The sequence below is a fragment of the Rhinolophus sinicus genome, linkage group LG13 (assembly GCF_036562045.2).
Source record: "Rhinolophus sinicus isolate RSC01 linkage group LG13, ASM3656204v1, whole genome shotgun sequence".
In the NCBI taxonomy this organism is placed as follows: domain Eukaryota; kingdom Metazoa; phylum Chordata; class Mammalia; order Chiroptera; family Rhinolophidae; genus Rhinolophus; species Rhinolophus sinicus.
The window spans coordinates 13,350,651-13,365,732 of record NC_133762.1 but is presented as its reverse complement, the minus strand read 5'-3'; the positions used below and the strand labels follow the sequence as shown (position 1 = coordinate 13,365,732).

Genomic DNA, 15,082 nt, shown 5'->3' with positions numbered 1-15,082 from the left:
CATCCAAGGGACAACCCGTGTCCTAAGCCACGTCACAGGGAACACTGGTGCCAGAAGGGCCCACAGGCCCCATCCCAAACCTCCCTTCAGCAAGCAGAGGGTCACGGCCAACCCAGGGCAGGTCCAAGCTGATAGAGGTGTGACAGTCCTAACATCCACCGTAAGAACCACAGTTAAAGCTACGGGAATGATATTAAACACTAAAAAAATACAACACAAATGCAAATATTTTATGTATATGATAGGCATTCAAGAAAATGTAAAAAGCAAAATCTCTCTAGTGAGGTAAGATAATAAGACTGTATACACTGAAAGGCATAATAAGTGCAAGACGATGGGAGAAGTCACAGCCCATGAACTCCAGAGATAAATTACAATCTCCTAGTTCAGGGACAGAAAGCGGGGTCTCATTTTCTCACCTACGCTTTCAGAGGGAAACTTTCAGTACCTCCATATAATCTACCAAGGGTCAATGACTCCCAGTGTGTATGTGTGTGTGTGTGTGTGGGGGGAATCAGGTTACACACACAGAGAAATGCGCTTTAGTTTAGGAAAATAAGATATCTGATTAATCCACTTGGTATATTAAGAGCAGGCAATAAATTTTATTCCATAACTAAGACACCCCGAGAAACGACTCAACTTTGGTTGACTAAGATGGTTAGTTTGGCCCCTGTTATGGAAGATGGGCTGGTGGGAAAAAGCAGGGAGGAAAATGGGGAAGGTGGTGAAAAATAAAGGTGAGGAACAGAGAACAACAGAAGTAAAGACTAGACACGGACAACACGGAGAGTCTGTCAGAGGATTCCCAGTGCTGGAGGCAGTAACCCTTGGTTAGAGGTTAGTGTGTGGCCACCTATTTTCTGTCACCTGTTGTGTCCCTCCCATCCAGCTGCACTAATCCTTAAATCTCTATAGGGAAATCTACTCTGCTCACCAGGGTGGAAATAGATTATTCCCAGGGTACAAATGCTCTCAAAGAGCAATAACCAGATACTTCCACAAAACCAAATCCAAATTCTACAGCCTCCACTCTGGTTAACAGTGGTTTCTATTTCGTCTTTTATACGGGCTGGGTGGATTTTCCACTTCTGTAGCCTGGGTCACCCAAGTCTCTGATTCAACAAGTGGTTGTGGAAGGCCTGGGGGTGGGTACGGGGAGCCCTGAGACAGCAGTGAAGGAAACAGACATGACTGCCACCTCCCAGAGCTGACTAGTGACACATGGGGGGTAGCGCATCCATCATCACCAGTGCTTTGGACGTTTGCAAAAAGGGAGGGAGGGTGTGCGTACGGTCTCCTCTGACACTCCTGCCCCGACACTCAACTCTTTCAAGGGCAACTCAAACCCTAGCTAAGGAAAGGGAAAACAGAGGGGATCCAGACTGACAAGAAAACAAATGTTACCGTTATTGCTCACCCCAATTCAAAACAAAACGGTTAAGTGTTCAAACAGAGCACACACAGTCTTCATGTGTAACCACACAGACCAGAACTCCTGAAATGAATCCACTTTCAGCGCATTTGCAGTCACACTTAAAGAAGTTCATAAAGATGGTCCAGTCTAATATACCTTTGGAATCATTAAGAAGCAAATTATGTTTATTGAGTTTTACGGCTATTTCTTGTACTTTAATACTGATATCTCACGTAGGAATGACGTGGCCCAAGATACACCTCAATGAGAGGGCTCCATAATCAAACAAGTTTGGGAAATGGGGCACACTCAATAAGATTTGGTGTTTGGTGTCTAAACAGTGTATTTTAGGAAATTCAGTTTTATGACAAGTTCGGCATGAAAGAAATCTGCCAAACTTAGTCTGAACCAGTATTTCCCAAACTTATTTGACCATGGACAATTTTTTCATTTAATACTTATTAAGAGTCCATAAATTGCTTCAGGGAACACATGTGGGATACACTATACAGTGTAGGGGACACACTGCTTAATTAATCTGAAAATGCAATTACTTATCAATCTCCCAAGTATTCTGAACTGGTGTTTACTACATGCTATAGGAATACGAAAACTTCCCCCACTGAATTTCTTCTTGAAATTCATTCAACGATATGCTGTATTTTTAAGAAGAAATTGTTTTAATGAACTAATATTGGGTCTTGTTAAAAAGGAACTCAAACTGTAAATAATTTTACTTTGCAAAATTGCTGGAAGTTTACCTTCATCTCTAAACACGTATTTTAGAATTTCCCAAGTGTATTTCCTTAAAGAAATGATATTGAACAAAAAAAAAAAAAAAAAAAAAGGCTAACATTTCCTGCTGCCCTATTACCTGATACGTCTAATTACAAATATCTGTGACTGAGATAAGGCATCCACATGTACAGTTCATGAATCACAAACATGAGACTATGATTTCTGTGCTTGTGGTATTGTTCTTATAACTGACTCCTCCTCTGGAAATAATAATGTAACTTTAAAGCCTATATTGGAGGTTTTATGGAATCAAATTCCACTGAAAAAGTTTCACCATTCAGTTAACAATAAAAAACAAAACTAAATCAACAAACATTTATTTAGCACCTACTATCTGCATGTCACTGGATTAAGCACTATAATGATGAATGTATTTTTTCTGAGCCCCAAATCAAGACAATGGACTGACAAACAGGACAGAATATTTAAGACTCAGAAACTCAGGGGGCTTCCAGGCACTGTGGAGAGAGAGAAGAGCAAATTGCTGCACTGGAGATGCTTGTGAGACACCTCGGTGACTTTTAGGACACCCACACTGCCACAAAAAAGCCAGTAAGACACAAAGGCCTCTTTCTAAAAGGGCTACTTTAGTGACCTAAAAGCTCCATGTTAGTTAATGCAAGATAACCGACACAAGATTTGGGCCCAAAACTTGAAAGCTGTTAAAGTTTCCACATTCAACTTCACTTTGTAATGCTTTTTTGGTTAAAGCCAGTTAGAAAGGCTTCGTGTGTAACCATGATGCTGATTATTAAAAGCAGCTTAATAGTCTTAAACCATCCCTGGTGTCTCCAAAGAATCTATAGAAAGAACCCAACTTCTGATAATGAGAAACAGGTGGAGTTTCAGTGGGATATGGGAGGGGTGGGGGGGAAAAAGAAAACTTCATCTATGCTATGCAATACTGAAGACTTCACTTTCACAGAGAAAAACTATGAGCATCACTGACAGAAATTTAATACAGAAAGTGAAGCAAACGATAGCCCTCAAACTTGGGAGGTCTAGAAGTCCGCAGTAAGAAAAACAGGCCAAGTTTACAAATAACTTTTAATAAGCAGCAGCTAAGGGGGGGGGGATCTTCAGATGCCATACATGCCAGGTTTTTTATTTTCTTCCTAGTTTAATACAACAGAAACAAATGCATGAATTCCAGCTCAACTATTTCAAATCAGAGAACTGGAAAGCTGCTGCTGTGTGCCTTACTGAACTTTTTGCCTCCTTAAAAAAAAAAGAAAGAAAGAAAAAAGCTATTCCTTTAAAAAAAAAAAAAACCTTAACAAAGATTAAGCTAGAAACTGTGACAAAACATAGCTAAGGCAATACGTGCTGGAGAAGTCAGGCAGTTTAAAAAGTCACAAAATGTCCCACCAGTAAGACTCCTTAATAAAAAATTAACTTTGTTCTGCTGAATGCTTCAAAAATCGCGTTTATGATTGTATTTGCAATTACATGCGCTTTAAATACAACACGTGTGCTAATAAACGTGAACCTCAAGTACAGGTGCAATGAAGCAGAGCTGATGCTGTTCTAGATTATATTTTAATGGTCCCCAAGCAAATGGAAAACTGCAACCGCGTGCATGTGCTAGCTGACAGGGAAAACCAAACAGGATGGCAGGGTCCAGCACTCTGGCTTCACGGTGCCAGCCGCCCTTCCCTTTCCTCAATGAGAACCAAAGACCAAAGTTCACATTGATTTAACGTTTCGGGGGCGCCCCGGGGGATCCCCGTCCCCGCTCTGTGGTAGGGAATTGACTCAACCGCCTCGGTCAAGTTCACAGAGGGCCCTGCGGCTCGAGACGTCCGACGTGTCCAAGAAACCGACGCCGCAGCTAGGACAGTGCCCTAACCACCACTCCACTGATCGGGGCCCGAGAACCGGGGTCGGTCCTTCTCTGCGTGCAGCCCCGCAAGACAGGCTGCGAGCGACCGTCATAGTGACCCAAAGCCGGCCGGGGCCCCGGGCACCGCGGCCGGTAGGGAGCCCCGCCCGGCCCTGCGGGAAAGTTGCCGCCCGCCCGCCCCGCGCCCTTTACCGTCTTGTCGCTGCCACCACGGGACTCGGACTCCGCGAGGCTGGCGCCGCGGGACCCAGGAGAGGTGCTCGTCTTCGGGCCGTGAGGGAGGCGCGGCCCGCCGGGCGGCAGCGGCGCCGCGGGGCCCGGCGCGTCCTCGGCCTCCTTGCCGCCGCGGTACACCGCTCGGCTCTCGGAAACGTGGATGCTCGGGGCGCAGCCCATGCTGGCGGCGCCGCGGACACGCTGGCCGGCAGCCGCGATCCGGTCAGCAAGCGGCCCGCCCGGCGCCTCGGGGCCGCCGCTGGCGCCGTGTCATCGCCGCCTGGGCGGGCGGGCGGGCGAGCGGGTGGCGGCGGCGGCGGCGAGCGCGGGTCTGGTGTCAGGAAGCGCGGCTGCCCCTTTTATCGCGGTGCGGGCGCGGCGGCGGCGGCGGCGGGGAGGGGGGGCTGGGGCGGGGGGCGCGCGGCGGCCGCTCCTCCGAACATGCCCTTCCTGAGGCGGGAGCCGCCGGCCGCCCTCACATCGCCCGGCTCACCGCGGCCGCTTCCGGGGAATTTCGGGGGAGGAGATTTGCGCTCTCCCAGCCGAGAGTCCCCGCCGCGCCCGCTCGAGGCTCCGCTGCGGCCGTCGCCTCCCCGCCCCGACACCCTCACAGCTCCGACCGCTGGACCGTCGCCCCGGAAAAAAATCGCTCCTCGCCGGAGCGCCGGTGGCGGACCAGCTGGCCTACACGCTTCGGCCGTGGAGGGCTGGGGGCTGAGGGCTGAGGAGAGCCCGTCGGGGCGGTGAGGCCGAGGCCGCTGCGAGAGGGAGGAACCGCAGCTCCAGACCGCAGGGCCGCGCCGTCGTCGAGAACCGCAGAAGTGGCTGCGCTCACCCGGGAGCTGCTGACGGCTCCGCTCCCTGCTCTGCCGTGTTTTAAAGGCAGCACGCCGCGCCCAGCCCCCAGCTGTGACCTCCAGCAGCTGCTGGCGTCAATGCAAAGCAGCTGGGGCGCCCAGGCTGCCTCCCGGCGCCGCCCGCCAGTGGGCATGCGTGGCCGCCGCGCGAGGACCGCGCAGGATGGCTGCCTGGGGAAGGGAAGGGACTTGCCCCAGGACGCACAGCCAAATGGCGGAGGGCTGCGACTTCAGGCCACCAAATCCCAGATTACATGAGTGAAATGGTCGGTCTCTCTGACTCCATCTTGTTCAAGCCTGCATTGTTCCCAATGCCTTCAGGATAACAGCCCTCGTGTTGTCTGACAGACAAGCTAATCAATTGAGGAATCCTGCTTGCTGCAGGAGTTTCTTTTTTTAAACTGCCCTTCCCCGTTTCCCTTCCACTGAACTTTGTACTTTCTTCAAATGGATATGAGGAACTACTAGGGCTCCCAACATCTTACTAGGGCGCCTTCTCAACCAATAAACCTTTCCTTACTCCAAACGCTACTGTTTTGCGTTTTGGCCTTTCGAAGCAGCACAGGCACTTTAGACCAGAACAAGGCCACCGGGTTCTAATCCTTGCTCCTTACGTTAGCAGCTGCGTGACCTGGGTCAGGCCACTATCTCAGCCGTTGGAGGCCGTTGGAAGGATCCCCGATTGGGGTGACGGTGAGAGGGTCAGAAGGGCGCCCACACGCCGGGTCCCGCGCAGATGGGGTCTGGGCATCACTGTCGGGGCCACACTGCGCGCGCTATGCTGCGAGCCGAGACCTGGAGCACCACGCCTGGCTGCAGCTGCTATGGGGAAACGACGATGCAAAGAAGCTACATTTTGTGGCAGGTTGGGGTACCGCCTTCTTTTCATTTTAACCAAAGGACTGGTAGCCCTCGGGCGCCCGAAACCCCAAAGGCTCCTTACTTGGGCGAGAAGAACCAGGCGTCTGCCTTACAGGGAGAAAGCAGTGAAGACTACAGACTGCACCACCATTCACCCCTCCCTCCACCAGCTCGCTGTGTGACCCTGGACCAGTCACTTAACCTCTCTGTAGGGCTGGCTCTGCCCAGCATCTTGAGGACAGCGCCCCTGGGAATCCATCACTACCCGGGAACGGTCCATCTCGGATCCGCCCCCACTCCCACCCTGCCTGAGACTGCAAGTCTGCGGAGACCCTAGCGCGGCGGATCCCTTCCTTTTCTCTCCCGCGGTCCACACCTTTCCTAACCCGGCCCTAGAGCGACCCAGAGGTGCCGCCGCTCCGCATTGGACCCGGCTGCTGTCAAGACCCGGAGATGTGCTCCAGACTGGAGTCCCTGCTGCGGCGCTGGAACTGCAGTACAGCTCAGGCGCCCTGCTGCAGCTGGGGCTCCAGGTACCCTAAGATCCGCAGCCCCAGCCTCCAGCCATGATCTTCCAGCCCTAAGTGCACACCAGGAGATTCCTGAACAGCAGCGGAACAGAAAGGCCGGTAATCCGAGAACAGCTTGTACTATTCGCCCTCTTTACTAGCGGAGCCCGAACCACCGACCGGCACGTGACTCCGTCATCATCAAATTTAAGCACTTTAAACAATAATATTTATGCCTCCCTCCCCTATAAAAGTACCACCGGGTCGATGAAAATGTCTTTAAAAATGCAGGAAAAGGTTTTTACTATCACCCGTTATTCCACCTAAATTGTGGAATGTTTTCTAACTTTGTTTTGCAGATTTTAGAAAGTAATTTTTCCAGGCAGAATCCAGACCCTTTTAAATAAAGAGTAATTCATGAAGAAAACGCTTTGAAAGTCTGCCATGAGCCCTCTGTCCTCCCCTCCTCACCTCGCAGTGAAGCCTGGCCTTGATGGCCTGCTGGCCTTACCTCCCCTGGGGCTCCAGACTACTTCAACCCTCTGGGTCCTCCCCTGAGGCCAGGGTGGGGGAGATCAGGTCCTCCCCTGATCAGGGGGTTGGGGGGGTGCTTTTCCCTGTCCTGGCTGGCCCCTGGGCTGCCCCTGTGCCATTCCTAGGTAATCACTTTCCCTTTCTGTTCCCAGAGAATTGTGGGATACCGTGTTTCCCCAAAAATAAGATCCAGCCGGACCGTCAGCTCTAATGCCTCTTTTGGAGCAAAAAGTAATATATAAGACCCAGTCTTATATTATAGTAAAATAAGATCGGGTCTTACATTAATTTTTGCTCCAAAAGATGCATTAGAGCTGATGGTCCGGCTGGGTCTTATTTTTGGGGAGACATGGTAGCATCATTGACTGGTTTCCAGCTCTGCAGTTTGGGGGCCCTAGACAGAGTCCTAAGGCTAAGAATGATTCAGCAGACAGGAAAGGTAGATGTCACCTATCTGCTTCTGGGGTCACAGAGAGCAAACCCTCACACATGCTTTTCCTGCCCAGGGACTCAGCCTGGGACACTCCAGGAAGTCAACCCCCCCTCCCCCATATCAACCTCAACCTGCCCTCTTCCCTGGCCAAAACCTGCACTTTGAGGCCCCTGAACACTCCTCTACCCTGTGAAACTAGTCTCCTCAGACCTCAGGGACAGTGGACACGAAGAGCTCACAATGACAAAAGTAATCCATGTGCCACCCGCCTTAGGGGAGGCACCCCCACCATGCCAACCATGGGGGCACCTGGAAGCTCTCTGCATGCAAAACATACCCCACCCAACCCACCCACTCCCGCTGGGTTGGGGACCCTCACGCGGAGCCGCTTGACCCCCAGTAGGCTCAGAGTTGTAAGTGAATGTTGGCTGCAGTTGTTACTCCCAGGACTCAGGCAAGATGAGATCAGTGGCTGGGAAAGGAGTCAAACCGCGGAGGACAGACGCCTGCGTGGGCCCAGCCTCAAGCCCCACCACAGTCGCCCTCACAGCCCACCTCACCAGTTCACTCTGGACATGAAAATGCACAGCTTTGTTCATTTAAAATCCAAACTTCATCTGATTCCACACCCTTCTACCTAAGCTGCTGTTTTAAACAGCCATCCTCCCTCCCAGCTTCACTTCCTTCTCCTAGGGGTCAGCATTCAAAGGCTGTGCCTGCCCCTGGCGCCCAATTTTCTACTCCTCCCTTGCCTTCCGCACTGAACTGGGCTGGAAGCAGCCCAAAGTGGGGGAGCGCCTGCATCCTGAGGGAATCCCAGCCCTGGCATTTGTCTTCTCTGAGCTGCTTTCCTCCTTGTCTAATAAATCTAGGATTAATGATAGCGACCTCACAGGGATTAGATGGGCTAACTGATGTCAAATGCCTAGAATAACTACTGAGTCCTAGCACCTTAGCTCACCTCCTTCTCCTGGGTCCATTCCACATCCTCCAGGCCTGTCCCCAGACTGCTGCAAACCGCGGGGGGGCTGCCATTACCATGCAGATCAACACCCCCACCAACCTATGGCATCAGACCTCATCAGGCCCATTCCTCTAACTTTCAAAACTTTGTAAGATGTCATTGTTTTTAACATGTCATTTTTTAATTATACATTCTATAATTTACACATGAATATGTGCTGGGAAATAGTAAAAAAAAAAATATCTAAGTAAGCAGAAGTATATACCATGAGCAGAGGCAAAGGAAAGTCTCTTTTCCTTCCCCACTCCCTTCCTTCCGTAGAGGTAACTATTGTTAACAGTTTGGACGATATGCTTCCAGACCTGTTTCTATGTTAAACATAACACACACACACACACACACACGCACACACACACATGCCTATTATAATATCACAAACAGGGCTGCAATGAACATCTATGAATACATCTTTTTCTGTAGGGTGAACTCCTAAAAGTTGTATTGCTTGGTTCAAGGTATGTACCCCCATCCCCACTCCAGCTGCAGAAGGTATCAGAAGAAATGAAAACAGAGAGAGGGAGGAAGGGCGGGAGGGAAGGAGGGAGAAACTCCCTGGGCACCCCCTCTTCCACTGGATAAGGGGGACCCAGCCAGCCCCAGATGCAAGTTTCCGTTGATCACCTGCAGATTCGCGGGCCTCCTTATCTTTATTTCTCTTGGTACTCCTAAGCCTTTAGTGACGTGTATTTGAATTTCTAGCCTGTCTCAGATAAGGGCGGGACTGGGCGATGACCCGTAGGCCAGAACTGTGAGGAGGGAGCAGCACCCCCTAGGGGTGAGAATGGTGCCAGAGGAAACCCCTGGGACACTGTCCTCTGTCTCCAGAATTCAGGAGTGCGCCTGCATTTCTCTCCTCATTTGGCTCCAGACCTTGGTACTTGTGGCTCACCTGGAGCCCGGAATTCACAGCCCAGTGTGGACTCCCTTCCTCAAAACGACCTTATTAACTCCTGCAGTCTCAGGCTCCTCCTCTTCCAACAAAGCGCTGAGGTCTCTGTGGGGATAGAGCCAGGAGTGGCCTCACGTGGAAAGGTGCTGGCTCCGGTAGTAAATGGCCATCAGCTGTGGCTAGTTGGCCGTCAGCTGTAACCAATGAGCCACTGGCCACTAATATAACTGCTGTGGCTAACCTAGCAGCAAATGCGAAGCTAGCAAGAAGAAGGTGGCTGAGCTAGCAAGAGCAGACTGTGTAGTTAGCAAGTGGGGTTGGTTGGCAGAGAAGCGGATGGCAGGTTGGGGATTGTATGTCTCCTGCTTCGTGTGTCTCCAACCCAGCCACCGGTGAGATTATAGTGGTATGACTCCCCTATCTATGGCTCCGTGGGTGCTCCTTTTTGCCCTCATCATGTCCTGTGTTCCCATGTGGGAGCGGGAGCTGAGACCCCGCATGATACCCTGCATGACAGTCACACAGCTGGATCGGGTAGAGCCAAGACTCCCGACTCCTCTAGCTCTTGGCCCTTCCCTTGGGGCCTCATCCCAACCTATCCAGCCTCTGGACTCCCCAGCCTGTAGCTCTCAGCCAAATGCCCCCTGAAAAGAGCGTTTGGCTTCTGGCGGCCAGGATCGCTATTGGTCACCCCTCCTTGACACAGGGGAGCAGGGGGGAAACACAGGGTCTCCTGGTCTGGAGAAGGAGAGCAGTGTGTCAACACAGGCCCGAGATGGGACCTGTGACAGGGATGACACCTGCCAGCCTGACAGTGTTAGGCTCTCTGCTAAATATTTCATGAGTGTGAGCTCACTTATTCTTCCTAACAGTCCCATGAAGTAGTTACTATTATCCCCCACTTCTCTGCCCTGCCCCCCATTTTATAGCAAAAGACACTGAGATTTCTTGGAACCAGGGCTCCTGCAAAGCCTTAATAAAGCCCAATACCCAGCCTTTAGAGATACTTTCAAAAACAGAAGGATGCTTCTTTAATACAATGAAGCATATTTATTTCCAGTTAAGAGCTTTCTACATACTTAATAGTGAATGCACTGGAACATTCCCCAGGGCTGGGATTCAGCGGGCATACTTCTAAAGAGTTTCCCAACCAAGAAGCACTTGACAGGAGCGTAACTAATGGAATCAGAGATAAGACGTAGGGCCAGCCCCCACTGCTGCTATTATCCAGCGTTGTCCAGATGTTCTGAGAAGGGCAGTGAGACATGACTTAGAAATTAAGAATACAGATAATGGACCTGGAGATAAAATGTATCATCCATAGCAGGTAACATAGCGTTATCTCCAAGACACTTAAAATCAATTCGTTAAGATGAAAGATTTCTCTAAAATGGCTAGATTCAAAGTAAAAAAAAAAGTAATACTGTAGGTGATGTATGACCGCTTAGTCAATCCAATGACAGAAGTCACACTAAGTGCCAGGTAGTGGGTTGGCCATTATATGGAAGCCAGGCTTCCCCAGGCCTCACCTGGGATCTCCAGGGTAGTTATCACCCTCATTCGGTTGGCTCTCCCCTTCTCTCCTAACGCAGGCCTCCAGCCTCCTGCAGGGCCAGCCACTTACTTCTGGGAGTGTCGGAGGGTGGGTCTGAGGTGAGGGAGTGTGATCACCCCACCATTGCCCTATCACTGGGCCCTGGGCACTGATTCCTGGTGCTGTGAAGGCTGAGGCCCTGGAGTCAAGGCTCGTCTGGGCTCCAAGCACAATGGGAAAAGGCACCCGACAGGGTGGCAGCCGTCTCTCCATCTGCCCAAGACTCTACAGATTTTCACACTAGAAGTCCTGCATCCTGGGAAACCCTCTGTCCCAGGCAAACCATACACATCCTCAAACCTCCCCCGCGCCCCACACACTCACAGACAAATGCACACACCTGATGTCTCACGTTCTCTCCAGGCCCTGAAGCCACAATGTTTGTGCCCTGTGTCTTGCAGGGTTTACAGAGCTGGGCAAGGAGCCCTTCCAGCTTCTGTCCACAGACTTTCTCTTGGGAACTCAAGACTCACACCCATCTCTGAGCAGAACTAAAGAGAGAACAGAGCCCTGTGGCTTCTCCATTCTCCTTCCTCACACAAAGCACATGTCTCTTCCTACTCCTTCCACCATCCTGCCGAAGCTTAGGTAAAACCTGGAGCTCACACTGCACAGAAACGCCCCTGTCTAAATTCCCCCAACGCCCCGTGAGGTTGCCATTATTATCTTCACTTTACTGGAGGGGAGTGGAGGTCAGGGAGCTTAATTAACTTGTCCTAGGTCACACAGAACGCAGACAGCAGAACCAGGTTGCAAACTGTGTCCTGTGTGATGCCCAATGTATCTCTGCTGTACGATAGCTTCCATGAAAATCAGCTTTGGCAATAATGAGTTACATGCGGGAAACTGAGGAGCCAAACATCACTGGTGTGTGGGAAGCAGAAAGTGAAACACGATATACCCCAGAGCAACTGAGGGCTGCTGCATTCCCGGGAATGTAGGGTGAGATGCAGAGTGGGACACTGGTTATCAAAAGCTTGCGGGCCTAGGCTTTTAGGTCAGCCACAGGCATCATGAATCAGTCCTCTTAAAGCTTCTAATCCAAACTAACCACCACCCCCACCCCCCAGCCGCCGACCCTCCTCTCCTGATTCATCAACTCACTTCTGCTGGCCTGAGTCACCCGCCCAGAGTTCTGGGTCCCAGCCTGCCCAGGTCCCCTGGGAAAACTGTCATTCTCGTCTCTGGGGAGTGTGTCCTGTGTAAGTGTCCCCAAGCCTACTTGCAGGGGGGAGAAGGATTTGAAAAGGGGGTGGGTGAGGTTCTGGCCTAAGTGACAGTGCAGCTGGAAAAAGTCAAGGTAGCAGGCTGGGCCTCACCCTAACGAGGGTCCCAGAGTCACCCCTTCACGTACAGACTCTACTGCATGTTGCATGTGGAGGCAGCAGGCTGGACACTGAGGACACGATGACAGAAATAGCCCCTGGCGTTCAGCTGGGGCGGGAGAGAGGCATCATTCAACTTCACCAGAGTATAATTACAAGCTGATGAGTGCTGTGACGTCCAAGGAGCTCTGCGTGTGTATCACAGTAGGAAATGACTTAATCTTGGGCAGGGCGGAGTGAGTGCCAGGAAGTGTGCCCTGAGCTGAAACATGAGTGGACAGCTGTTTTTCACACCCAGCATCCATTTGTTCTTCTTATCACTGTTCATGATTTTCCTCTGGGAAACCAGTCACCCTAGTACCAGCTCAAATTATTTGGGTGGGACGTTTAGCCTGTGCCACTTCCCTGGCCACAGAAACTGAGGTAGAGGTGGGCACTTGAGCCAACCCACAGCTAATGCGTGCTGGCGTCACTGGCTGAGCCCCTGATCGAGCCGTGCCTGAAGACAGCGCTGCTTGCCTTTTCAGCTGGAACAACCAATACCTTCTGCTTTTGCTTAAGCCTCGTTGGGCCTAGTTTTTCGTCTCTTGCAACCAAAAATGTCTTAGCTGGACGAGGAGGATGAGTCAGAATTAATGAGATAAGAAGTATAGGACAGAACATTCCGGGCAGAGGTAAGAGGAAGCACTGAGCACACAGGTCCTGAAGTAAGAAGAAGGAGCAGGGCATGTTTAGGAACTGAGTCCCTTCTAAGCTGCTGGCTGCTCTGCTGAAAGCTCTTTATAAAATTGCCCTGTGAGCCTTCACAGCAAAACTCCGAGATAAGTGTGTTATCGCTCCTATTTTACCAATGAGTAAACTAAAGCTCACACAAGGGAGGCGACTGCCTCAAGGTCACAGACTAACGACACAAACCCAGGCCTCCCTGACTCTGAAATCTACGCCGTTGGTCTTCATCTCGTACGTTCTGTTCCACATGTGATCTGTTGGGACCTCAGTCCATTCCCTCCCTTCCCGCTGCTCTGACCAGCTGGTTTCTAGAGGGTTCGGCCAGTGGAGGCCCTTTAGAGATTAGAAGGCAGGGAGGAGGGAAAGCCATGCTGACTGGCGGCTGGGTTGGTGGCGGCAGTGCCGTGGGGTGAGCATTGGAGCAGCACCGCCAGCAGCGCGGCAGTGAGGTGTGGGGGCTCCTGGGGTGTATACAGCAGCTTCCTGGTCCCTGGCTAACACAGCCACACCTCGGAGGGATTGCAGGTGGGCTTCCAGACCACCGTGAAAAGCGAGGCTGCACAGTGGGAAGATGGGAAGAACCAGTGTCATCACCGCCTCGAGGCTGACGACAGAGCTGCTGGATTCACCCGCTCAGGAACCACCTGACGTCTGAACTCTGTGCCGTGTGGAGAAATAAACTTCTGCTCTTTAAGCTCTTTTGGGTCAGGTCTTCTGATACCTGCAGCCAAAGGCATTCCACCTCACATACTAGGCCACCTGTCCTTTCAGTTCTAATGGTTTGTGATTCAACTTCTCTTTTCAAAGAAGAAAACTGAGACTGGGCAAGAGGGGAATTGCCCAAGGTCCCACCAGGCATGTGTGTGGCAGAGCCCGGCCCCCCCGGTCTGCCTGCTGCATTCTCTCCCATTAATCGTTTGCCAAGCCCTTTACACAATGATGGAGACCGGCGCTAAACAGTTATGCTGCTAAGAAATGATTCATCTTCCCACTCACCCCCATTTCTCTGGGCACAGGAGAGTGCGGGATTGGATGAAGGTGACCTCAGACAAGCCCCCACCCTGCAACCTGTCCCTGTGGCTGTGCCGCTGGCGCATGCAGGATACAGCAGTCTGAGGGGGGCAGGACTCTCCCCGCACATAATTACACGCTTGGCAGTGGTGGTGCTGCCAGCTTGTTGGCCACCCGACAACTGTGCTCCCAGCAGAGCCATAAGACCAGAAGGGCAAGTTCAAAAGGCCCCTCGTCCTTCTGGAGTGTGGCAGCGTGCCAGCGCCCACGTGAAGGCGGCAGGGAGCTCAGGGACTGCAGTTTCTGGCCTCCCTTTGGGAGAAGAGCAGACTTGGGTCCATTTGGTGATGTCCTGGACCCCAGTGGCAACTTCAGAGATTCTCCTTGTTGCCGGCCATCCAAGGGACAGAGCCTGGGACTGCTGCTGGAAGGAGCCCAATCCCAGAGCTAAGCAGGGACCCTCAGATAGGCGAGAAAGAAGGTGAAGAATCTCATCCCCACTCGGAGACTGACCACAGACAGAACCCTCCTGTCATTACAGTGAGCATTTTTCCTCCTCTGCTTTTATTTTTAACTCACCAGGACTATTTAGGCATGCTAAAGGGCTTTCTCCCCCTGACCACCAGCTGGACGGCCACCGCGTGAGAGAACCTGGGTCTCAACTACCAGCTTAGCCACACCAAACTAGGCTTCGGACTGAGTTTTTGCACCCAACCCTCACAACACCCAGGAAGTAGGCTTTACTATTTCCCCACGTGGCAGAAGAGGAAATTGAGGCACAGCTAGGCAGTGGCTGAGATACAACAAAGCCCTCTCTTCAAGGGTTGGGCTGGGAGAGACGGCCCAGCTCTGCTTGCCTGCATGCCCTTCAGAAAACCCCTGATATATGCCACTTGTCCTGGGTGCTTTGGCCCCATTATTCCTCCAGTACAGGCCAGAAGGGGGAGCCTGGCTCCCAGGTTCTGGAAATTCATGTCTGTACATAACCCTGCCCTGTGCCCTCACCCCTGGCCTGACAACCCACCCTCAGTCTTAGCCACAA

At 51.6% G+C, this 15,082-nt stretch overlaps 1 protein-coding gene across 4 annotated transcripts in view; it reads right to left on the bottom strand.

The window, feature by feature from the left end:
- Nucleotides 1-15,082, bottom strand: part of PDE8A (phosphodiesterase 8A) — a 106,572-nt gene that overhangs the window by 90,235 nt on the left and 1,255 nt on the right. The window contains exon 1 of one of the 4 annotated variants that reach the window (XM_019743464.2): nt 4,251-5,161. The exons of 2 other annotated variants lie outside the window; for them this stretch is intronic. In XM_019743464.2, the coding sequence (XP_019599023.2) occupies nt 4,251-4,454 (204 nt within the window). In that variant the 5' untranslated portion in view covers nt 4,455-5,161. Of the gene's footprint in view, nt 1-4,250; nt 5,162-15,082 lie in introns of those variants that run through there. One more of the 4 variants, XM_019743463.2, reaches the window with a different exon arrangement.